This window comes from Acanthopagrus latus, chromosome 21 (genome assembly GCF_904848185.1).
Source record: "Acanthopagrus latus isolate v.2019 chromosome 21, fAcaLat1.1, whole genome shotgun sequence".
Classification (NCBI taxonomy): Eukaryota; Metazoa; Chordata; class Actinopteri; order Spariformes; family Sparidae; genus Acanthopagrus; species Acanthopagrus latus.
Genome location: NC_051059.1, coordinates 13,024,388 through 13,049,995, shown reverse-complemented (window position 1 = coordinate 13,049,995; position 25,608 = coordinate 13,024,388). Strand labels below are relative to the sequence as shown.

At 41.0% G+C, this 25,608-nt stretch overlaps 1 protein-coding gene and 1 long non-coding RNA gene across 2 annotated transcripts in view; one reads left to right on the top strand and one right to left on the bottom strand.

Moving 5' to 3' along the window:
- The window catches only part of LOC119011061, a 35,726-nt gene extending 22,883 nt beyond the window's left edge, over positions 1-12,843 (bottom strand). The window contains exon 1 of the long non-coding RNA XR_005072118.1: positions 12,746-12,843. This is a non-coding gene — a long non-coding RNA (uncharacterized LOC119011061). The remainder of the gene's footprint in view (positions 1-12,745) is intronic.
- Positions 808-25,608, top strand: part of LOC119011056 (collagen alpha-1(XI) chain-like) — an 88,107-nt gene continuing 63,306 nt past the window's right edge. The window contains exons 1-5 of the mRNA XM_037083844.1: positions 808-1,263; positions 7,781-7,945; positions 11,073-11,286; positions 12,773-12,935; positions 22,892-23,020. Of these exons, the coding sequence (XP_036939739.1) occupies positions 1,149-1,263; positions 7,781-7,945; positions 11,073-11,286; positions 12,773-12,935; positions 22,892-23,020 (786 nt within the window). The 5' untranslated portion in view covers positions 808-1,148. The remainder of the gene's footprint in view (positions 1,264-7,780; positions 7,946-11,072; positions 11,287-12,772; positions 12,936-22,891; positions 23,021-25,608) is intronic.

The following is a 25,608-nucleotide window of genomic DNA, read 5'->3' as shown; positions in this document are numbered from 1 at the left end:
ACCTGCGCGGCGCTCAACCAAATCCCGACGTCAGTATACTTATTATCTGCGAAACCTGTGGTCCCAATTTCTGCCCCGCGATAAAAACCACATAAACGCTGACAAATGTTTCCGAAATGTGTGGTTTGTGTTTGTGTGAGAGCGGTCGTCTCATCGGCGCACAAGGAAAAAAACAAAATCGAGGGGAAGGACTCTATAGCTTCCACCTGTGCTTCCATTCATTGTTCCAGTCATCTTTAACCATTAATTAATTTCAGGCCTCAGGAGCACTGCTTTCCAAAAAAAAAAAAAAAAATGTCTATGGCCTCCTTGAGGAAACTCCTAAAGTCTGGAAAACATTTAATCTTGGCCACTGAGGCTTTTATATTAGCCGTTGGCCAGTGCAGATGCTATTCAAGCTCTTTTCACATTCTTTCAGGAAACGTCTGAAATAACAGCTCCACCCCACCGCTTCATTTGCATTTACTGTGATGCCTTCACTCCTGCTGCTCCACGCTCTTCCTCACAATTTCACACCTTTTATGGGAAAGTTCAGCTAATATCCTGCATCTGGTGTGTTATTTTCCTTTTCAAATCTTCGACCTTAAGTGAAAGAAAGGTGTTTTTATGGAGGGCTTCGAGTATCACTCAGGGAGACCGCGGTGAGCCCTGTCATTAGGCTGCACCGGGGTGCAGTGATGCTCCGCTTGATGCTGCTCAGACCTCTTCCAAAGCTCAGGGGGCGGGTCCCGAGACAACTTTCCCGGCTGGTGATTTGATGAACGGAGGATTTTCCAGTGTCAGTATTTCAGAGTCGGTTCAGGTTCAGTGTTCCGGCGTTGGTCCAGCCTCCTGACGGTGCGCAACTCCCGGGGAAGCAGAGTGCCTTGCGCTTGCTGTCTTTCTTTTTCTTTCTGTTTTTTTTTTTTTTTCTTTTTTTTCATGAGAGCCCCTTTACCATCAGTCTGAGAGCTGGGCTTGAGGTGGAGCGGATCTGAAGGGCCCAGTCTGGCTGTGAAAGGCATCCTTATACTCACACACATGGCGCTGTAGTATAAGTACATTTTTTTTTTTTTTTTGTTGGACTGTGGAAGGGACCGAGCTTTTTCTTTTTTTTCTTTTTTTTTTTTAAAGTCGCCCGTTTTTCAGTACAGCCGCGGGCGCTCACCATGGAGATGCAAAGGTGGACCACCAGGTGGAAAACGAAAAGGTGGCTATGGGATTCGACGCTAACCGCCGCGGTCACAATAATTTTACTTCTACAAGCTGCCAGTGTCAGAGCAGGTAAGAAGCCGTTCCTGGACGACGCGGTCACTGTGCCAAGACCAGGGCACCCCGGACAGCTCGAGCGCGTCCTGTAGGCTGAGGTGGTAGCCAGAGTCACCATTACCATTAGTCTGCCAAACTTTTCAATTGCTACCCAACTTATCCAACAGAGCAGGTGATGATGGCACGCACTGTGTATGCTTCTGTTTATATTCCAGGTCATTTATCTTTATTATTGAGTGACACCCCCCAAATTAAATCCATAATCATATGACTGCACCTGCATCCATGTTGCCACTAACTTTTAAAGGGCTTTAGTGCGCCATCGCAGCGGTTTATCCAACTTTTGTTGATGACTTTTTAAAAAATTGTTACCTTAAACTGTAACCACATCATAGGCTGCCCGCAAAGTTTCGACGCGTCCAATTCCGCGTCGGATTCATCTCGATGGGAAATTATTCTTGGCACAACCCGACGGAGATGCGCCTCTCTCTCTCTCTATCTATCTCTCTCTCAGTTTCCTCGAGGCAAAGTCTGCCATCCAGGTGTGGTCGGCGAGGAGAGGCTGACTGTGTAGATTTATTCTTGGCACTAACACCTGGGTGGTAAAAGGTGTGCCCCCGAAATGACCAGTGAGCAATTATGCCGCTTATTAGCGGTGCCTATACAGCTCTAATTTGAACTTGCACCGTTTAATTTTAGACACACTTTGGTTTTACGCACAACTTTTACGCACGACATTTGGTGATCTAACTAGCAGCCCCCAAATAAAACACAGAGTTAAAACTTCAGGAAGAGTCCAATGGCTAAATAAAATACACAAAAGGCTTAAAATTAGCTCAAAATGTTCCTTAGTCTGACTAATGAGCCCTCATTCGCCTGACTTATGTCACGATCTGACTTATGTCAGCAGAGTTTACTGTAACACAGTGAGCACAGTGTAACTTTAACTTCTTAAGGTTTTGTTATAAATATTCAGGGAGTTTATATAATTCACTGGGCACAACATTGTGGAATCCTGGAAGTGAAATTCATATTCTGGCCTGAAGGATCACCATCTTTCCACATTATCTGGGCTCCCTCTAAGTCCAAGAAGGGGCGTCGATGGAAAAAAGAAAAAAAAAAGAATCTGGAGTATTTCTCTTTGCTTTAAAAGCACATATGTGGGTCACATTAACCACTTCTGTATATCTCCTTTGTCTTTGAAGTCACAGAGACGTCAGTACTGTACTGCAGCTTCAAACGGGATCAGTTTGTAGAAGTTGTGTATCTTCTTGGATGCATGCTGCTTTTTAATATTTGTGGTTCTGACATCAGATCAGTTATTTTGCAACCCTTTAAATGCTTGCCTTATTATATCAGACTCATGATACTGACAGAAAGGAATTTACTTAAAAAGTTTACACTTTTTATGACTTTATCAGCATTTGAATCAAAGGCTGATATGCAATATTTGGTCATTTGTGTAATACATTGCTTCCTGTCCAGACATTTCCTGTCTTAAGTCCCACCCAGTTCGAACCATCACCATCCATTATTATGACTGTACAAGCCCAATCATACGTACAGAAATCTCTCAGCGGAGGGCCAAATTGCAGAGAAAATCCAACGATCATGAAAGCAAATACCACAGTGGCATGACTTGCCCATTGCCATCTCTCTTCACTCTGACTGATATTTAAACTAACCATAATTGCACGATCTGCTAGCAAACATTTACAGGCTCTCCAGTGTACTTTAATTGCTGCCTATGCTGCCAGCTCTCAGTAGATGGCAGTGACACAGAAAAGATGCTGCTGCGCGACCGCGCGGCCACAGAGACATTAAGCCAGAATGTCACGGACTTAAAAGTTAATCATACGTCTAAACTTAAACATCAGGCTGTATGGCTCTGATGAGTTACGAGACTTTGAGCGTCGGAAAGTTTTCCTATATGGCTGAAAATGGTAATTTTAATGGGTGAGGGTCTGCCGGAGAAATTGCTGTAATGATTTTAACAGGTTTCTCCTGTCACTACATGCCTCACCGCCTCGGGGGGAAATCACACTCCTTTGTCGTGTTTGTAGCTTGTTAACATGGCAGCTAGTATATCAAGTCCCCGACAGCAGCCAGGAAGATGTGTCATTAAAAATCAGGGAGACTGACAAATTACCCCTCCGACTGAGACTGTGGCTAGTCTGGTACCTTCAGCACGAGAGAGCTGTCTTCTCTCTCTTGTGGTTTTCATCCTTATCATTAGAATATGGTTTATTCCTTTTTAAAAGGATGGGAGTCTTTCTTTCTTTTCTTTTTTTTTTTTTTTTAAAGATGCGTTGAGGGTATAGCACGCCGTCTCAAACTTATGTAGCGCTGAAACACTTTCAAGACGCCATGCCTACTCATTTGAGGTCTTTAATGGTTTTGGGATACTGCCTGTTTTTCAGGGCTTCTGTGAAGCGATGGTTGTGGAGGGAGAAGGGATGAAGAGTCGGGGTGCGGGTGTGGGGAGGTGGGGGTTCCTGGCCAATTCAGCACATCTGGAATATATGAGGCCTTGAGGTATGCAGTAACGCAGAAAGGCATTCTGAAACTCACAAAGAGACCTTTAGTCCAAGCTTTCTTTTTCCCCCCTTTTTTTTCCCTTCAAAAACCAGTAGCTCTGTACTTGGGACAATATTCAGCAGAAGAGCCACAGACTATTTTCTTTTTTATGAGGCATTTGGTGTGAGGTTTAAAACTTGGCATTGGGCACATTTGTATTTTATTCTGTCTGTGAGCGAGTGAGGAGTCGGTCTGGTAGCTTTAAGCGAGTAACGAACCCTGTGTCTGTTAAAATGCTTTTGTGCAGCGTCAGTCATGAAGCATCTTCTTCTCCATCTCTCCCTCAGTTGATCATTGGAGGACTGGATTTAATAGAAGTTTGTTTTTTTTTTGTTTTTTTTAAATCTGTTTATCTTTCCAAGAAGTACTGCTTGCTTGCAGCCCACACTCTTAAGAGTTTCAAGTCATGAACCTCAGGTGATCTGGACCCATGTTGGCATAAACAGCTCCAGTCCTTTCCATCATGTCTGCGCAGCCTCAGACGTGCTAAAACTGGAGACGCGACCCCCGAGCTTGTGCTCAAATCAAGAGGGTTGGATTCACCACTCAAGCTGTTATTTTTCTGGTCACAGGAGAAGTAGCGATGGGGATGGGGCCTTCTCATTTTTAGCCTCATGTATGTTTTAGTTAGGGGGGTACAGGGAGTGGTGCCGGTGCCATAATGGGTTCAGCATGTGGACTTGTAGCTCCACCCATCAGACCCCCCACCCCTGGTCACTAAAACCGAACAGGAACTGCACAATCAGCGCTTCCCGGCTTCACGTGCCACATGACTTGGAGAAAGTGTAAACAGCCTCGTGTTTTTAGAATACAATTACTTCAGCTTTCACAATAGATTGATGCTAAAATGAACCGTAAAAGTGCTCAAAAGAAGGAACATGCTTCCATTGATCAGGGTCAAGGGTTTTGACACACTCCCTTTACATCTTATTCCTTTAAATAATATTCTCTCTCTTCATACAAACCTCTTCCCGCTTTGAGCAGTTTTATGTAGTGTTATAAGGCAGATGAGACTTCCTGTGATGTGAATTTAAAGGAAGCTGTCTGTCTGATCCCTTGAAATCATTTTCCCACAGTGTTTTCAGACAAATATCAAACACATGGATCTTGCTTTTTTTCTTTTTTTTCGTCAGGGAAGGGAGATTTCACATTAAGCCTGTTATCTGCCATTCCTTAAAGGCTTTATCCACCAGCTGACCATTTAGACTTTTGTTTATCATCACTGGGCCTTTCGTAGAGGCACATCCGTCTCCGTCTCTTGACTCGCAAAGACACAAGACAAGTGAGTCATGTGATGTCTGGACACGATTGGGCTGCTTTTTCTTCTGCTGTGGTTTTTGGTAACAGTTAGACAAGTAGCGTTTTACTAGCTGGGTCGCACCGAGTTTGGTTTGGCGAGGAGACGTTACTTTTATTCCTTTTTTTTTCTGCATTGGATGTCTGTTAGCTATTAATATTCCTTTTTTTTGTCGTAATACTACATTTTTCCTCAAGCCAATACATCTGTAGTATTAATGTGCGGCTTGAAGTCTTTGTTTTCACTTTGCTGCATTAACTGCACAAAAGTATAGAGATGTTATTCATGTGATGAATGTCATTAAACAACAAGGCAGCAAATGTTCCAGTAATCATCGTGAGAAAGTGTTTGATCTTTTTTCTTTTTTTTTTTTTTTGAGTAAATGGCAGCGTTGTTAGTGATCGAAACATCAACTTTAATTTTAAAAAGCCATGGATAAGAAGTGATTAATCACAGTTTTATTCATGACTGCTTATTAAAAGGAAGTTTAGGTGACTTTTGAAAGAAGACACGACCCCGTTCTTCCTCTCACAAATCCATCCTCCTTCATCCATAATTATCCACTTATCCTTTGCATGGTTGTGGGGGTGTGGGGGGAATTCATAAGCAGAGAGAAAGCCCCCTGCTTGTTTCTCTAACTCAAGCTCAAGGGTTCTGCTGCTGTAGCCTCATTTGATCTGGTATGACAGCTGCATTATAGTGGCTAATGCCTCCAACCTTAACTTAGAGGTGCTGTGTCATTAATGAGTCACCTCTGTCATTGTATTTGTTCTCTGCTCAATTATCCTGTGGTCATGACCTCTTGCCACAGTGGCTGGTGGTCAGCGAAAGTTACACAAACTTTTTGGGTCTGAAATACATAAAGGCTGCCTTTTACCCAGGAGCTAGACTGATGAATGGGCAAAGCTGATATATTGGCTGATATTAGCTTATTGACTATAGTATAGATACATTTCCAGCTGTCAGGTGAACTTAGCTGTACAGAAGTGCTTAACTTGCTTCGAGACCTTTCAAAATAGTTGAGCACTGACGAGATATTTTGTGTCCTGTTAGTATGTACAGCACGTCAACAGACCTAAGTGACCGAACAGTTCTATTGCTATTGACTCCAAAAGGACATCACTTTTGACAAAATATCATATTTGACCATGTGGAATATCAGCACCAGGAATACTGAATCATCGTCGACACGTGGTGCTGTATCGTATGCAAATGGATGTGTTTCCCGCTAAAAAAATATTGACTGATCCACTGATCTATGAACATTCTAAACCTCTCAAATAAACAAATCCATACAGCAGAACAAGAGACATTGTCTTTTTTTAATGTCATGCACCTAGTGCCTGCTGCCTACATTACCCACAATGCACTGAGTGACAATGAGTGACATTACTGGAGGCAGATTAAATGCAGCCTTCACAAAAGGCTTCATACGACTTTTCTCACATATGCAGTAGAACTCCCCAAAACTTGTAAACACACTTAACGAGCCACATTGGTGGACTTGCCCTTTAAGTTGATGCCGCTGAGCACAGACAGGTACTAACCTCCAGTTACAGCTACAGTGCCACAGTCACAGAGTATTACAACAAATACTTTTCTCAAATTTACATTAACCTTTACCCATTAAAACGTCCAACGTGACCTTGAATCATCAGCCTCTTACTGCATATATTCTGAAGCCAGTGCGGCCTCAGGCAGTCGTGCGTTAAATCAGGAATGACACATTGCCGTGCGTCAACACTACTGTTTATACATACCCTAAAAACATGCCCTATTATGCTTCCTAATAATCACACTGTAACTGATGAGGGGGCCTTGGGGAAGGCCAAGGAAGGGTTTTAAGAGAAAAGCAGATACAGAACAGGACAAAGCAAGACACTGAAAGTAGAGAGTAAAAGTCTCCGGAATGTTGGTCGAGGCGGAGGATCGCAGAAGGTAGAAGAAATGAGAAGCGGTGTTTATGGATGCACCGCACAGTAGTTTAACTCTGAGCTCCAAGTCCATTGATAGAAAAGACTCTTGCAGTGTCGAGAAGCCCGTAAAGCCGCCCCCCCCCTCGGCGCTCTCCTTATTCCAAAGACCCCGGTGATCAACAGCAGTGAGTTTTATCAGCCCATAGATGCTGCGGGGGTAACAGTGGAGGCAAGGAGGGGGCCCAATTATGCCTGCTGAATGGTTCCCTAACATTTTTACTGCTCCTCTGCCAAGGTAGCTCGTAAACGAACAACTGCTCGAACTGACGGATTTGGCCAACAGTTACTGCACAGGCAAGGGGGACGTAATGTTGACTTATCATCAAAATGCCAGCCTCTATTAGGTTCTCTGTTAACTGGTGAAATATACTTACAGTGTACTGTAAACTTAAATGCAGTTTTTTACAACATGTACACTCATAATACATCCCAATAAAGAGCATGTTCTTCTATAATCTCATACATCATGTTAATTGTTTCACATTTATTTATATGGATATATAACAAGTGTTCATTATTTTTTATATAATATTGTATGTAAAGTTTAATTAAAGCAGTGTATTATATTCCTGCCAGTGTTTTCGCAGGGTACAATCGCCATGGGGGAACACAGACTGAGCATCTTGGAAAGCTTCAGAAATGTTGCTGGCTACAATAATCAATTCTTCATTCCTCTCCACAGCTGAGCCAGTAGATGTGCTGAAGGCGCTAGACTTCCAGAGCTCTCCTGAAGGAGTACGGAAAACAACAGGCTTCTGCTCAGTCCGGAGAGGTTCCCAACCTGACACTGCTTACCGAGTGGGAAAAACGGCTCAGATCAGTGCTCCGACCAAACAGCTCTTCCCAGGTAATCTCACTTTAACCTCTTACAGATTACCAGCATCTGGTCTCTTAAATTGTAGGAGAACGTTGATGTAACAAAGGTCAAAAAAAGAACTGGATGTAACAAACCTGCAGAAGCTCTTCCGGGTTTGATAGGCTTTGAAATTAAAAAGAGAGGTATGAAAAAAATGCTAAAATTGCAATATTGGTGAGTGCAACGATTTTGTAAGGATCGCTTGCCCACTGCAGTTCGGGAGATTTATTGCCTCTGTCATTTCCTGAAGACTTTGAATACACACTTTTATCTGACATCTGAATTTTACTTTTGGAAAAATTCCTCAAAGTTTATTAGATTAAAGGAAACTGAATCTTGCAAAAGCAGCTTTTACACAGGAACATTTACACAATCTCACCGGAAAAAAAAAGCTACCCCTCTAAATGGGGCTAAGCCTACAGTCATGCCAGCAGATTAGTGAGCCTGCTTTTAGATAAATACTAATGTTAACATGCGAACACCCTCACAATGACAAAGTTAACATGCTGTTGTTAAGCAGGTTCAATGTCCACCTTCTTAGTTTAGCATTTTAGCATGTAGTCAATTGCTAATCAATGCTAAATGAATGTAAAAATGAAGTACAACTGCGGCTGATGGGAATGTCATAAGTTCTGCAGATATTTGGCCATAAACTGACAGATCGGCTTCATCATCCGTACAGCAATGCCACCAGTGTTGCTTTAAATGTTTTGCCCACTCATGCAAAATGATTGTTTGGATGAAAATGAATCTGATGCCTGTGTTTACTGTCCTGAACCACTTAAAATTGCCACATGGAAACTTCTTCAATTTCACAATAAAATAGCAAAAATGATTCAGTAATGTAATGTGATGAAACCCTTCACTACAAACACCTGTCTTCTAACAATGCAGTGCAGACTTTTAGCAATTGTTTTCAATGAGATGCCCATGAATGTTGGCGTTCCAGTTGGCCACAAGAGCCCATAGGGGATGAGAGTCGCTCAGCACATGGTGTATGAAATGTCAAGTAAACATATGACTAAGAAAAGCAACACCAAAGTTATGTTATTTGATATTTTTTGGGGAAACCCACAATTTATCACAGCAAATCAATGAGGGAAATATTTCTTTTGATGTCGTGTAGATTGATCTTGTCAATAAAGCTCTCGGGTTTGATTGCTGGCAGACTCGGGTTTGCTGTGTTTGGCTCATCTAGTGAAATCAAGCAAGGTTTTCACAGTGAATGCACGTTGCCTGACTCAAAAGTCTGCTGCCCGGCTGTTTGTCTGTAATAGAGCCATATTTATTTTATTACGAAGGGGTCTGTTCAGAGAAACACTCACAGCCATTTGACTGTAGAACCATTTGGCTTGCTACTTTCTTACGCTAATTGCTAAGCATCGGCTAATCCGAAGATTGAATGATGAACAGTAGATGGTGAGACTTGCGTCATTACTGACAGGTTGTAGAAAACCAATGAGCTGTTGATATATGTAAATGTGATATTTCCCAATTTCCAGTCTTCTCAGCTGATTATTTCCAGCTGAAATATAAAACCTAAAGTAAGAAATTAATCACAAATACAATGCATTATAAAATTTGCATCCATTTGAGGCCTGTTAATTCTTTATTACTCTGGCAAAAGTGTACAAAGAGACCCCAGTTGCTTGCTTAGTCATAACTGACTTGGCAAGTGAATGTATAGACATGGATCGGAGACTGAATACTGTTAAATTGTCCCAGTCTGTGCAGTACGTGTTGAGTTGTTTTCAATTTGGCCTGATTTCATAGAGCAAAAAAAAGTTGAAATAGTGTGAGGTATAAGAACGTAACTTCTGTGATTTTTGGCTCAAACTGTGAGCACACCTTACACTTTTAGAAACGGAAATTTGAAGAATATAATGAAGCTTGAGAGGTGCGACGTTGGAAGCAGAGTGTCAGAATGTCCTCCGTCAGAATAATTGGACTTTTATGTGATTGGGATTAGTTATTTTTTCATTGAACCGAGCTATTATGGTTTTAAAAATATGACATTTGTTTGAGTATTTACAGCCCTTGTAAAATTAAAGTGGCTACATCACCGCTGTCGGGTCCTTTCAGGGGATGCCAAGGTCTCTTTCAGCTTCCTTCATAAACACTGCTCCTGGTCCAGTTGTCTAGACGCTGGGGTTTAATGTGAGGAGAGAAAGTAAGATTGCTAATAAACTTGCCATTATTCAATTTTCGTCTTCACAATACAGTTGCTCTAGTAAAGAGATCCTTAGAAGATAGACTTCTAAAGGATGGGGCATAAGGTGAAATGGAGTCTGCGTTCCATTTCCGCTTTACATTTAATGCAGATTTTTCCTCAAAGACCAGTGAATGACTTCATAATCTTTGCAAACTAAATGTTGAAGCCACTGCTGAACCAAATGCTTCAACACTGTGAAGGCTTTGCCATGGTAATTGATGTAAAAATGATTTTCCTTTTCTTTTGGAGAGGAAGAAGACGTTGCTTTTTTATTTTTTTTAGAGGGTCAGATCAAAAGGTCAATACCACACTTTTCTTACCATTATGGTAAATATGAAGCTACAACCAGTAGCCGGTAAGCTCATTTTAGCATAGGGAGCTTGAGAGGTAACAGCCATCTACCGGCTGGCCGGCTCACTAATTAACATGTTACATATCGTTTGTTTAATCTGTAGAAAAGACAAAGTGTAAAAAGGAAGAATTGTGGTTTGACATTGGTTATGTGTTGGACTACATGTACTGGTTATGGCCTGATGTTCACTGCACACACAAGAAAATGGTTCCAGCCTTTTCATCCAGTTCTCAGCCAGAATAAGCATTTTTACCAAACTGTCAACTATAACTTAAAAAGGGAAGGTAGACAATAAACCTTCTCTCAACATCCTCAGAAATGAAGAAAACTGGTCTGGCCCAACATTCCCACAAGAGTTATTTAATTGAATTTAATTAAAATACTGTGGTTGCACTGGGAAGTTCCCCTGTGTGTAATTACATGAGTCTGAAGCCGAACTATGCTGTAAAAGCCTCTGACGAAAAACTGGCGTTTACCAGATTGTCTTACTACGTATCCGTTGGTCTCAACTTACATACCAACTTACATATGCCTGCTGCATATTCCACCTTCAGGGGGAGTCTTCCCGGAAGATTTCTCCATCCTGTTCACTGTCAAGCCTAAGGCTGGCCTCCAGTCCTTCCTGCTGTCCGTGTACAACCAGCAAGGCATCCAGCAGCTCGGCGTGGAGGTGGGCCGTGGCCCCGTCTTCCTGTATGAGGACCAGCATGGCAAGCCTGCCCCGGAGGAGTACCCCCTGTTCCGCTCCATCAACCTTGCTGACGGCAAGTAAGTGAATGACTGCTTCTCAAGAGAGCCTGAACACGTTGGAGGTCGGATGTGGGTGGTAGATTTTTTTGGGTCAGCCCCTTGTTCTTTGCTTGACTGTGTCCCATTCGGAGTGTAGATTTCAAATGTGTTGCAAAGCTTGTGTGACTTGCTCTTGGCTTGAAAAGAAAAGCCCTTTATCTAGATTTATAGATTATATTTACGCTAAACAAGACCAATCTGCTAAACTTTATTTTCTCAAGCTCTCAGGGCATAGTTAACTCGTCTAGCATGGTAAACTGACGCACGGCTCTGAAGATTTATCTTCTTATGTTTGCTAAGTCTTTAGAGCCATATGGAACAAGTCAGACAGTAATGACAAATAAATTGCTGGCAGCAATTTGATGACAGCCTTTTCTTTTCCTGATTATTTACAGCAGTGGTATACTGATATGCAGTAATGAGTGGGGTCTTCATGAATTCCATAGCTGTTCAATGACGCCAATACAAATCATTGTTATAAGTTGTCATCAATCATTTGCACAAATGCTAACAGAAATGCCTTGATATGATTTCATGTGCCGCTATTTGTCTGTAGTGAATTATATCAGGAAAAAAAATGAAAATACAGCATAAATATACAGCACAATCATTGCTTTCATCATTTCGCTAGATAGGTAGCTTGCGGTAATAAGAAATGTATACATTTTGACACAGCCTCTAAATTCTAAATGAAACAAATCTGCCTCTGTAGTTACAGTATGCCAGACCAATGGTTTTTCTTTACTTCTCTAGTCTGATCAGGCTTTTCAGATTTTATCATATATACTGTATCACCAAATCTAAAATATGGGATAGTTCCCTTCAAAGGAATAGTCTGACATGTTGGAAATACACAAGAGATAGATGTGAAAGTTGATACCACCAATAAATATGGCACTGCAGCCAGAAGTTAATCAGCTGAAGTCTGAACTGAGGGGCCAACAGCTGACGTATTTTCAGGACAAACTACAATTCATGCTAGTAGGCAGATTTATTTACTTACGGGCAATGCTCGACAAGCCAAGGACATAACATTAAAATCTGGACACAGTGTTGGAGGCTAACTTGAATAGAAATTACCTTTAGCCACTAAATGCGGCATTCCATGTCCTCTCTGTCCATTTGCATTAATACCACAAAACCACTGTTGTTCGAATCATCTGCCCCCTCAAGTGGTTGCCAGTTGCTGCATTAGCTTACATTGCTGACACTAGCTAGCAAACGTTTATGTTGCGAACACTAGTTGATGCTAACATTGATAATGCTAACCAACACAAATGTTGCTAACACAAACACAGCTAATGCTAAGCTAGGCCAATCAACTGCTGGCTGACGCTTTATATTTAGCATACAAATACATGAGTAATATCAATCTTAAACATCTCGCCTGAATATTCCTTTTAACAGAAGCGTCATTCTGTGTGTCATCATTTCTGACCTCCCTCTTTGCTCCCTCGTTGCACAGATGGCATCGTGTGGCTATCAGCGTGGAGAAGAAGGCTGTCACCATCATTGTGGACTGTAAGAAGAAGCTGACCAGGCCGCTCGCCAGAAGTGACCAGGCTGTCATCAACACAGAGGGCATTACTGTCTTTGGCACCAGAATCCTGGACGAGGAAGTCTTTGAGGTAAGGTGGCCATGCTGAATCACGATTCGACTGGATCAAGCTAGCTGCATTGTTCATTATGGGATCAGTTGGTTGAAAGAAATCTGTTATTAACTGTTATTATCTAGTCTTTGCACACACATCTGGTGTTAAAATCTGTGTAAGAATCTGGTTTAAGATTTCCATCCAGTGTTTTCCATAATATACACTGGAGTGTCTTTGGAGAAATCCACCACTACATTGAATTAATTGTGTTTTCAGGCAGTTTGGAAGCTTACATAGATGCCGGTGATTTCTCTATATACTGTTTAAGAATTAATGTAATTGAAAGCATATTGTGAATCTTGAATCATTGTGAAAGGGTACGATTTTAGTGTGTAAGACTTTAAGTCCAAATGCTTTAAGGCCAGACATTGTCTTTCATTAACTTCTGCATACAGTAAATGGTGAGTTTTATTGGCCAGAACAACAATATTGGCTTTGTGTGTTTGGCAAGAGCCACGGGCGATGTCTGTGGAAAGGCTATTTGCACAGTGTGTTGTTCAAAGTGTTTTTTTCCTCCCAACACTGGTTTCATTTGTGGGAATGGTTGACATAATAAAAGGAAGCCCGAGGTCTGATATGACTCAGTTATTCATATTAGACATATTCATATTACAGATATTAGTGTGTTTTGGAGCTACCTGTGAAGCTATCTTGCATTGTTCCCTCAGTAACACTCAGAATTAAAATTTACACCTCAGTTCAAGGTGACCGAGGTGGTGATTATAAGATGGAGGTCCAAGCTACCAGGTTTAGCACAGGTAGCTGTGAGCTGAGTGGAAAATGTGAGCTTAATGCTAGCTCCAAAGACAATAGCCTCTCTTTGATGTCTGTATGAGGAATGCTTGCTAAGTAGAACAGCCTGCAAAATGTTTGCCTCCAGGTCAGGGACGAGTTTCCACAGAAAATGGGATCCCACACTTCTCCAGTGATGGGTTTTTTGGCAAGCGGCTCGCATTGCTAGATATTGAGCCTAAACATATAGACAAGTTTAGGTGATAAGAAGAGTCAGTCCAGTTCAGAGCAATACTTTGAAATGGCAATCTCAAATGTACATAATGTGCGGCATCATAGTAGATTAGTTTAATAACATTACCAACAGTTAAGAATGTATGAGTGAAAGCCACAGTGATTAGAGTTGGGATTGTAATTAAGGTAATTAAGAGTTGAGTGGAGAGGATAAAAGTAGCCTTGCGCATTCACCAAGCCTTTTTCTATTGTCGATGCTGATTTATGGCCAGCTCTTTGGCTTTTGTGAGGGCTCTTTGTTTGAACTCATATTATGCTAAATGGTGTTGAATTGCAGAGTAATTTGTTTTGTTCTCCTGGAGAAGAGAAAATGATTCCTCTCTGTTCCAGGGGTTGAAACTCTTTGCATGTCGCAAGGTGGTTTTAATTAGTGTATCACACAATAGAAATGCTGTGGTGACTGAGCTAGAAATGCAGCCATATCTTAAACTGTAATTATTTCCACTTCAGGTTTAATAACACCAGATTTGTTGATTCCAAACTGGCTACTTGTAGGCACACTGCATTGTTAATGGGATAATTATTACTGGCCACAAGGGTTTTTGGCTGAATACTATAAATTCCTATGGATCAACACAGGTTTGTAATGTAGATAGAAGCCATGGCTTAGATTGGATTGTTTCTTATGTGATTAAAGTTTGGCGTACATTGTACAGCTGTTGAAGGGTATACTACAATCAGTATACCTTGGAGGCTGTGGAAACTTTTGGAACACTGCAGGCTGTATTATCCACTAAACACAGTGTGAAAATGTGAAACATCTACAGGACACAATCAGGTTATTGAGTCCAGATCCTCCAAGGTCTTGTATTTAAAAGAATGTATGTTTAAATCTTACAAAGATGCACCAAAGGTATGGTTTGAATCAAAAATGTCACTTTTTTTGGTGAATTTAGTAGTTTCCAGCTGGTGGAAGTAAAACATTTAGATGACTACTGGGCAGCTTACTGTAAAAGACTACTAAAATATTTTGGAAAACACTCAGTGGTGGGTGAAAGGATTGAGACCACTCTTATGTCTGTGCATCAAGTATGGAGCTTTATCCGTGAACCAATTAGCCTAATTGGAATTAACCTTATTCACACCCCTACGGCGCATTATCTAACGTGTTGCATCTCCGTTGTTTAACCGGTACATCAACAATATCATGTTAAAAAAAGTTGTGATGACTGATACATAAGTTGGCACATATCGGTCTATCACAGAAATATAGGTCTTGGCTTCGATGTTCTGTGATATGGTGACATAAAAACTACAGTAATGAATGAAAAAACGTGTGTTGTTACCCTCTATTGTAAAGCTGGTTTTGATAACCACATTTGCGGGACCTATTTAAGAAATATGTCTATATTTGCTAATGTATCAATACTGGATTTTTTTTCAATTTAATATCAGCATATCGCCCAAAAAAGGTCCCAAAAAAGGAGTCAATAAGTCGGGCTCTAGTTTATGGGAAGTTATATGCATTGTGACTAACAACCAGCATACAAAAAAAACATGTGAAAAAACAACACAAAAAACAAGGTGATGATGTGATGATTCTACTGATCAAGTGTGAAAAAAGATTAAACTTTCCAGAGGATTGATCCCAGAGATATTTTTTAATTCCTCAACCTTCATTTTCCATCGTCTTCAGGTCAAACTTTTCCCTTGAATGATAACATGTCTTAAAATTCCGTTTTAATGGCTGGATTTCCATGAAATGTGTTATGATTATTCATGATGCCCAGAGGACGAGTTTCTGATGACCTCCTGACAGGATCCCGCTGTAGCTTTAGGGAAAGATGGGAGTCCATTACAGATTCTTACCATAACCATGAAAAAGGACTCTACCTTACCCTGATCATCTCCAACTCTAAGCATTCCAGTTTACTACTTTAGATGCAAAAACACCCATCTTAAGGCCCTGTACACTAAACTTACCTCCGTAAATGGATCAAACCAGAGGAAAATATTGACCTCCATTGTTTGTTTGTTTTTTGAAGAATTAATTAAAGAATTAAAGATTCATTATGAGAACATATCCACGACTGAACAGATTCAGAAATTGTGGCTGTTTAGCATACCTACCTTGAGTTACACAGCTTTTGAGCCATTCCCCAGTTTTAATTACTGAGGTTGGCTGTGAGCTTTATCACTAAAACTCCTTTGAGCAGTGCGCACATGGCTACATTACTTCAGTAGATTGCATAAGCAGGTGTCAACGCTGGAAGCACAGGGAAGAGTGAAGGCTAGAGGAAAATATGATCAGTTTGTTCTTAGTCTTGGCTCAGATTGCACAGCTGTTTAAAAGATACGCTCTCCGACTGGGCCTCCAAAATGCCTTTTTTCCACTTTCTTCTGTTTTTTTTTTCTTTCTTTTTTCTTTTTTTAAATAAAAGCCACAAGATATTTGAATCCTCTCTCATTCCTATGCAAATCTTTTCCTCAGACTTTAAACGATGAGTTGGATTTTTTATTTGTTTGCGCAGCATGTCTGAGTGTGTTTTACGTGTGTGTTGTTCTGTGCATGCATGCATAAAAATGTGTGTCTTTTGAGATCGATCGGGGAGAAGAGAGGCGATGACGCTTTGTTTATATGTCTGTCATTACTGCATAGTAGGTCGTTCCAGAACGCTGTCCCTCATTCAGGACAGTCTTTGGCAGAGAAATCTAACAAGACTCTGATGGGCTCTAAGCCTTAAAGTGAATCATTGTTTATGATGGAGCTGGCAAGTGAAGAAGTCTGACTGTTTCTCATCTGTCTCAGTCCCTTCTCACCCTCCCGTACTTGTCACAAAATGAATTTGGTTATGGTTGTGTAACAGGAATACAGTTATTAATTCATATTTGTATGAGTGTTACTGTGAGTGAGAGGGTCGTCTGTCACTTATTTAGCTATTCTTCATGATAGTCTGATGATGTCTTATTTGGTCAAACTGTATTTGTGTGTTATTTTCAAGTCCCTTGAGTTGTGACCCCTGACTGACTGGCACCAGCACAGTCAGGAAGTAACGGACCCAAGGTGCTTTTCGAAAAACCTTTGCTGATGGAAAAGACCAGTAGGAAAAAAGAGAGGTAAAAGAGAGAGAGAGAGAGAGAGAGAGAGAGAGAGAGAGAGACAGAGAGAGAGAGACAGAGAGAGAGAGACAGAGAGAGAGGAGGAGGAGGACAAGCAAGCAGATGGTTCAAACAGTTTTGTGAGCTACTGGCAGGCGAAGTGTTTTAATATTCGAAGGGTGCAAGACATTTGTGTGCCCCCAGTGCTTGAAAAGAAACGCTATCCCTCCGCTGACCACAAAGGCTGCATTTGATAAAACAGTGGGAGAAATCTGGAGAGTATTAGACATTTTTCCTCTCTTCTGCTTCTTGGTTAATTGTTGTCCTTGTACAGTTTTGAAATTCCATCCCCTCTATTTGTTCTTTCAAGATGTGGTGCCCTCACAGAGTTTGGAAAAGGAGGCTTTTTTGTTTTTTATTAAACGTGTGTCAAGTTTGTGCAGAGGTTAAAAGAGATAAAATCAAGACAATACAAAAGTGACTTACAGCTAAGACAGATACTGCAAGCTTGCACAGTATTCATGCATTTGCGAGCAAACACATCTGCAGAAGTTGATTTTAGCAGCCAGTCTGCACGACCACATCTGGCTGATGATGCCTGTGGAAGTTCAGTGTGTCACGAAGGTCACAATGGCACCGTTAAAGGTTTCGTTTGAACTGTTTCTCGTTATGGTGAAAACGTTTTTACTGCAAAGTCTGGGGATCATCCTGAGTATGGACCTGAAATCCGGAAAAATACGAGCTAAAATATGCACCCATGTATTCATCTTAGATCTAACACCAGGTTGCCGTTTTTCCATTCCTTGTTGAGAGCCCATACAGTTACGCTTCAAGACATGATAGAATCCTGGTGTAGCTGGGTTTTCATGTATAGCAGCACGCCAAGTAAAACATTTTAACACAAACATATAATTGGTGGCCATGGCACCCTTTTGTTCTCAAGCCCCTTCATGTATGCATTTGTGTTTCTGGGTCAAACTGCAGATGCTTCAGATGTATTTCCAAATGTGTGTTCCAGGTGTATTAATATCATCCAGCTGTCCCCGCTGCACCTAGCCTCAGAAAATAACCTTTCAACCACCTAGTGATGTACTTGCATGTTGTTCTGTGACTTAATGGAAACTGTTTGTACATAGTGTAGAATAGGGCTGCCAAGCATATCATTTTTGTTATTGAATAATATGCCAGTTATTTTTCTGACTATTTTTTTTTTTTTTGCCTAATATAACCTCCCAGAGAGATGATTTATTCAGATGTGTTTCTTTGGTCCAACCAACATTCCAAAACCCAAATATGTTTCAAACAGACAAATTGAGCAAATCCTCACATATGTAACACTGTAACCAGACAATGTTTGTCATTTTTGTTCGAAAGATAATTAAAACAAAAAATGTCTTAATAAACCAACTGGAGGTTATATTCTTTAATGATTGGTAAAATCACCATATTTCACAAAATTGAATACAAATGTATTGATTTTAACATCTGCGTGTTAGGATCAAACATATATTTTCTGCAGTTCCATTTATGTTTCATTATATGTGTCCCCAAATTTGTACAAAGTTTTTGAGAGGGCTTTGAGGCAGCACTTGGTCTCTATAGAGGACTATATCATCCAAAATCAATAATGAATGAATGAATGAATGGATGAATGAGTGAATAAATTACAATTACATACCATGAAATGCACCAAAAATTGCATTGACCCATAGTGAGCTTGGGCAGCTCCCAAAGAGGTACATAGATAAATAAATGGTAATGGTAAAATGTCAATAAAATACAGAGGTAAATTAAAGCAGATATGTCAATGTATGTCACATTATAACAAATTAATACTGACATGTATTGTCAATATTACCTTTGGTGTATTTAATGGCATTAATTTGAACCATTTATTTTTTATTTTTTGTTCTTTTTATTTCTTTATTTATTTCTGATTTTGGCAGTTTGAGTCCTCCATAGATCCCAGGGTTTGTTCTGCCAAATTAAAGGCTTACCAGTCAAATGCTTTAGGTCAAAGGAACATGTGTTGGAACCATGATTAAAGTAAAAGCACGGATGGTTTCAAGTGTTACCATCTCAAGCAAAAGATTTAGGATTTGAGTGCAGATTTTAGAGCAGGAATGTGTTCTGGGCCTGAATGAAGAAAGACAAAATTGGGGTTGGTAACCCTCCAGGAATTGACACTCTGATGTTGATTAAGTTTCTAAATCAAGTATGGAGTTAATTTTCCGGAGCCAAACACAAACTACAGCTTTGTTTATGCCTCCAAATTAGTCTCACAAATACAGAATGGGAAAACCCCTGAGTCTCCTGTCACGTCTGATCTGGTGCCAGCAGGAGCTACAGTATCTGCATCCAATCAAAGCTTTGAGTCTTGATTTCTGAGGTGGGTCATGTGTTTTGCTGCACATTGATGAGGTAATCTTTGCTCATAATCCGATGTCAACTACTCACCTAATCACCCCCCTCCCCCCCCACCCTCCTTTGTGTCTGAGTGGCATTCAGAAGCTTAGATTTGACATCCTATTAGCAACATGATGCTGAGGACAGATTTTATGGTCTGCTGTAATAATTGCAATACTGGCCACTATTAGATGATCATCAATCTGCCAGTTGCTTCCCTTCAGTGACTTGGCTAAAGGACTAAATGGGTTGCTCATTGGAAGCGGCAGCAGGAGGTTACCTTGTCCAGAGAAGGGAGAATCCATTGTTGTCTGTCTGCAGTTTTAGATTTCTTAGCTTGAAAAGATGTGAAATGTGTGGTTGAGGAAAAAAACATTGGTGTATTTATGTCTAAGACCAAAAAACAGCCATTTACTCAAGATGGTTTGCCCGTGGGCGAACTGTAGGTGAGAAGAAGTCTCTTCTCTTGTCTTTGATCACTCCGTTGGTCCTTCAATGGATTTTTCTTCCTCAGATGGTCATTGTTACTGTGTGAGTTGAAGGTTAACGTGTGTAGAGGCACATACATTGTACACCGACCCATTATTAGATCCACTGTGGTGTTGCCGAGATAGATGATCCATTCCAACATTGTGTCTGTGCCAGCTCTGAACAGAGCCAGGGTATTACTGTAGATCATTCCTTGAATTCTGAGGAGGAACCTCAACAGATGCCAGAGAGATGTGCAAGACAATCCAGACAATAACATCAACAAAAGCACCGAGATGCAGACGAAGGACAGACGGGGTAAAAGAAGAGAGGGGGAACAGTGGGGGAAAAGCCGATCGGGGAGGATGGGAGTGATTGAATCACCGACTGGCTTTAAAAATGGGCTAAGCGTGTGTGGTCTCCTTTCATGACGTTTTTGGACTCTCCTGCTTGTTTTCTTGTTGTAGCCACTACATTCTTGCTTTATACACCTTATTTTCTTCCTAAATATACACATAAACAGAGCTTTAAAGTACAATTAAGTGAGACTGAATGAACATAAAATGGCAGTACTGTCCATACACCCAGAGAGGAGGAAGCAGACAGAGATCTTGCCAAATGCAATATGTCCTTGTTTCTTCCGTGTCCCTGGCATTGGCTCTCCATTTGTGGATTAAAACTGATAACTGGATAACACTGAATGTAATTTGAGACCCTCTGTTGGTCACTGTTGTTCTTAATATGAAGGTAGGTTCAAAAAGCGCTAGTACTCTCCTGTAGAAACACCCTGCTCCACACGCCTGCAGTCTCGTAATCGAGCTGGCAAACCTCATGTCACACATGTTCTGTAAAAGCGATTGTTACTTTCATTATGGCGCTGTGGATGCTGAGGACAGAAAGAGAAACAATTTAATTAAATGTACAGTACTTTTTATTCAAATATTTCCATTTTTTTTAATTTAATTTATTCCTTTGGCTGTTATTCTGGATTGCTTGCCATCTACAAACCTGATACAGACACTGACACCTATCAGCCATGTTACAATTTGAAACAAGTTTTCCAGGAACTTTTGTTGCCTATTGACACCTGAGCTCCATTTAACTCTAAGATCCAATCCATAGAGATTACTCTACTTAATACCTTACAGAAGAACTGGTCACTTTTTTCAGAAAATCAAGGTCAAATGAATTGGAGATGACACACATTTTGTGTTCAAATTCATTCAACTACATCTCCCCTGTTGTTGACAACTTTATTTAGGTTACATTACTAACTTAACAGTACACGCTTTTAACATCACATCCAGCAGTTCAATGGTAACTTGTTTTAGCAGCTGTTTTAACGCATCATCATCATCATCATCATCATCATCATCATCATAATATTATTTTAAAGCATAAAACATAAGCAAATGTGCAAAGAGCTAGTATGTTATCCTTAAAATGATCCATATACATAAAATACATTGTTTATGTTTTCTTATGGGATCTACAAGTGACTGAATCTCACTTAGCGCTCGTGCATCAGTCCATATGTAAAAGATAAGCATGTGTGTGTATCTTCTGGTTGTTTGGGTTGCTCAACACCCTGTTGAGATTTAATGGCGACATATCATAGGAGCAAGGGGGACGGTGAATATCTAATCTATTCCAGAGGTCTAAGCTTGTGCAGATGTTGCCTCCTGTAATTTAATGCAATCTGCATGTATGTGCTTCCTCTCACAGTGGCCACCCCGACCGTAGTCTTTTTTCACCTCAGCACAGCCACTTATTTTCCCCAAGTAATTTTCCCTATTTATTTGTCCTCGTGCTGCTTATTCCAGGTGGATTCGGATAAAGGGGTCAGCTGAGGTGCCCATATGTTAGATTTGGTATAGATAACATTCTCCACATCAGTGGCATAGCAGTTCCTGGTTTAGAAATTCCTAAGGCGACAATCATGGAAAAAGAGCCTTTGGCTGATGGAAGGGTAGGGAGCAGGGATCTAATTTCCTTTTCCAAAAGCTCATGAAAAACAGACGGCCTCAGATAAGTACAGACCTTGGTTATTTATCTGCTGTGTAAGGGGACTTGCCGTCTCTGATGGCTGAGTGAGGGGACTATACAATAGCTCCTTTTTTAAGAGCTTTCAGACTCCCCTCAAGTCTTGATTTACTCCATACAGTTATATGTAATTAATAGTCAAGAGATTACTGCCTCTGGTACTGCACAACATCTGCTTTGTTGTTTTATTGTCACATTTTATTATCACCACATTGGTGCAAAGCTTGGGCAATCAAGTGTGGAGGAATAGGTGCAGGCTTTTACATCAACATTTGGTTTCCATTTGGAATCATAAAAGAAACAAAGAAATAGACAACGTGAAAGGTCTTTGGAGTTATTTTGGGCCTCAGGGCTCTTGAAACAAAAGTCACGTTCATTCGCTGCACATACAGTGTCAGCTGATTGGCAGTTGGAGCACTTCCATGGCTTGAATGGCCATGAAATTTCAAGCGAATCATCAATATAAAAGATTAGTAACTGTGTCGGAAAATGCTCAATCAGAAAGTCAAAAGTCAAACCATGTGTTCAGGAAACCTTATACACCGTTCAGAAGTGTAAATCCATCCAATTTTTTATGCTGGATCAATTTTGGATGTCACTGGTGACTTATTTTGTTCCCAAATGCAGTAATGAATGTACTGCATTTGCTACAGATTGCATTTCTTACTGGCTTCCCCTCAATAGCAACAGTGGCTAAGACTCCATGGTAAAGTATTATTTGGTGCCTTGTGCCAAACCAAACTGGGAACATTTCTCAGAAACTAAGTTGAAATAAATAAAACTGATGGCCATAACATAAACCTATAGTGTAGTTAATTATCCAGTAGGCTTGTTATGTTCACAAACAGTGAGGATAAAAGAAAACGCTTTACTTCCCAATTCATGACTGTGAAATATTTTGTGGTTTCTGCTGACAGTCTGCTTTTGTTCTCCTTCTTCACTTCTTCCAGGGTGACATCCAGCAGCTGCTGATAGTGGCAGACCCCAGGGCAGCCTTCGACTACTGTGAACACTACAGCCCTGACTGTGAAACCCCCAACCACCACGACACCCCCCAGGCTCAGGAACCTGAGGGCGAGGTCAGTATCTGGAAGGGAGGGGTGGGGAGAAGGCTGGGCGAGATGGATTTGGGATTAGAGTTTGGGTGAGAGGAGTTGTTGACTGGAGGGAGGGAGGACAAGAGAGTTGGGAGAGAGGAGGGGGATGTTGGGAGGGCTTTAGAGATAGTTGGATTTGAAGGAGGGAGGGATAGTTGCTGCGATGAAAGGAGGGGGGAGCAGGAAGGGAAGAGAGTGTGGAGGTTGGAGTTTGAGATTTAGTAAAGATGATAGCAGGAATTTGGAAAGAGGCTTTCAGACTTGGGTGTTGTTAGAGAAAGAAAATGAAGGAAGAGAATAAGTGAGGATGTGTAGAGGAGTGAAAATTAAAGGTGCAACATATAAGAATTTTAGATGGTCATTGGTTATGTACCATTGGGAATATGGATGCTAGCAAACTAGGCTATAGCTCCTTTCTCAGAAAGTACAAACTAGTTAGCCAACCTTTCTAATGTTATATACTTAGTCCCTCCACATTCTACTTTTCGTTTATGTTAATGCTGAGTGATCAGCAGCGCCAGCACACTTTGTGTTTTGTTAGTCCATCGTGAACAACTTAGGGTGTCTAGCTAGCGGTAACTATCTGTCTTTCAAGGGTCCAGTTGTGATCGTGACAAAGAAAAAACTGTTAAAAACTCACAGCAAGTGGTATCCCTGTAACCTCAGCACTCTGCACTTTACCACATCGTTCAAATAAGGACATGAATGCGTAACACAGGGAATGCTCAAATCACAGATGGGACTAAGCAGCGGCCTTCTGTTTCCCCACCCCCAACACTTCTGTAATAAAAACAATGGTCTGAAACAGCTAATAGTAGCAGTAGAAAACATTTGACCTGGTTGAAGCCAGTACAGCGTTTGTCTGCCAGAGAAACACAAAAAGCTGAACATATTTTCCACAAATTGGGTGAAAACATTTTACAAACATTCCTCATGGCAAAAGTTTGACACAGACTGGCTTGTACGACTTTCCATGTCAACTCTTATCTGTCACTGTCTTAGATTTGTGGGGGTTTTTTTTGTTTTGTTTTGTTTTTTTTTCTCTTGGAAACATGCTGACATATCAAAATATATGGCTGACTTGGAGTCCATATTCTGATTTTTTTTATTTTATTGCCCTTGGCTCCACAACATCGCTTGTAGCCTCTTCAGCCAAAAATCCTAATTAAAATACAACGCTTTGTGTCGGGGCCTCATTTTTCCCTCCTTGTCTTCATCCCGTGTTATTTTGCTAGTTCAAGCCTTTTTTGTCGGCTGACATTTTCCTTCAGTATTTCACTAAATAAATGATGAGCTCACACTGGAAACTTTTCCCTTTTCCCTGCCACGAAGTCTGAGCCCACTTTGGAGTGGCCCTGTGATTTATATCACTAACGAGTTCTGCAGGCTCTGCCCAGACTCCCAGGGAAATATAAGCTGTTCCTTCCCCAGCTAGACTCCCAGTACCTGGAAAAGTAGACTTGAGATCCCTGGTTCAAGAAAAAATCAGAAGCCGGTTCTATTTGAAAAATATTGGCTGTACAGTGGGTACCATGTCCTGGAAAATGTTGCTTCATCATCAAGTTAATCTTCAGCGCCAAGTCAAGGAGCTTGTCAGTTCTAAATAGACAGCAGGGAACAGTTTGGATACAAGAGGAGTGCTGTAAATCTGGTTTATTCATCGTCGGTTTCTGTACAGTTGTAACAGGAATGTTTTTCCTACATTCCAACTCGGTATTATCAGGAACCGGTATCCCTCTGTGGAACTGAGAAATACTTCCTCCAAAGGACCAAACACTGCTGTACAAGGACAGAACACTGCTGTACAAGTAGACCTAAAACAGTGTTTGTGTATGTTGAGGTCTTAGCTTCTATTCCTGAAACTTCGACAACTCTACAAAGGCGCTGAGTGTGGCTGTAACCTTAACCTCTGAAGATGCTCCTTGACCTGAAGCCTTTGCAGTTGTCAGCCACATGTCTGCAGCTGGGTTAAAAGAGGAAGAGGGATGCTAGAGGATGAAGGGGGTGTTTTTTTTTTTTTTTTTTATGAGCACTCTTCAGTATTTACGCCTTTCATCCGAGGGCTGTGGTGAAGGTCTTCGGCTCAGCCAAGCACTTCAACACCATAAATCCTTCCTTCATTCTCAATCTTTTTTCTTATTTTTCTCTGACCCTCGCCTTCTCCCCTCTTCTCTCAGTCGGTCTGGCCAGAGCTTCACTCTTGTGTGACCTTTCGCTCTCTCTGGGCCACTGAGCGGACGCCTGGCCAGCATTGCAGCAGGCCGTGGATCTTGTATTATTTTTATGAGCCTAGCAGCCGTCCAGGGAATAATATTTATCCCTGCTGCTGATAGAGCGATGTATATCAGGGGCTGGTCTGTTAACTTAATCTACCTCGCTTCTTCGTGACTGCAAACTAAAAGAAAAGGGCAGATCGGCAGGAATCTTAAGGTTTTGACAAAGAGCTAAGGTGGCTGAATTGGTGAGCATTATATCGGCTGTGCGCACCAATAAATGTCTGTCTGACATTAATGTCTTAAAGGAATAGTTTAGTTTATTTTGGGGATTACTTTTATTTGCTTTCTTAAAAG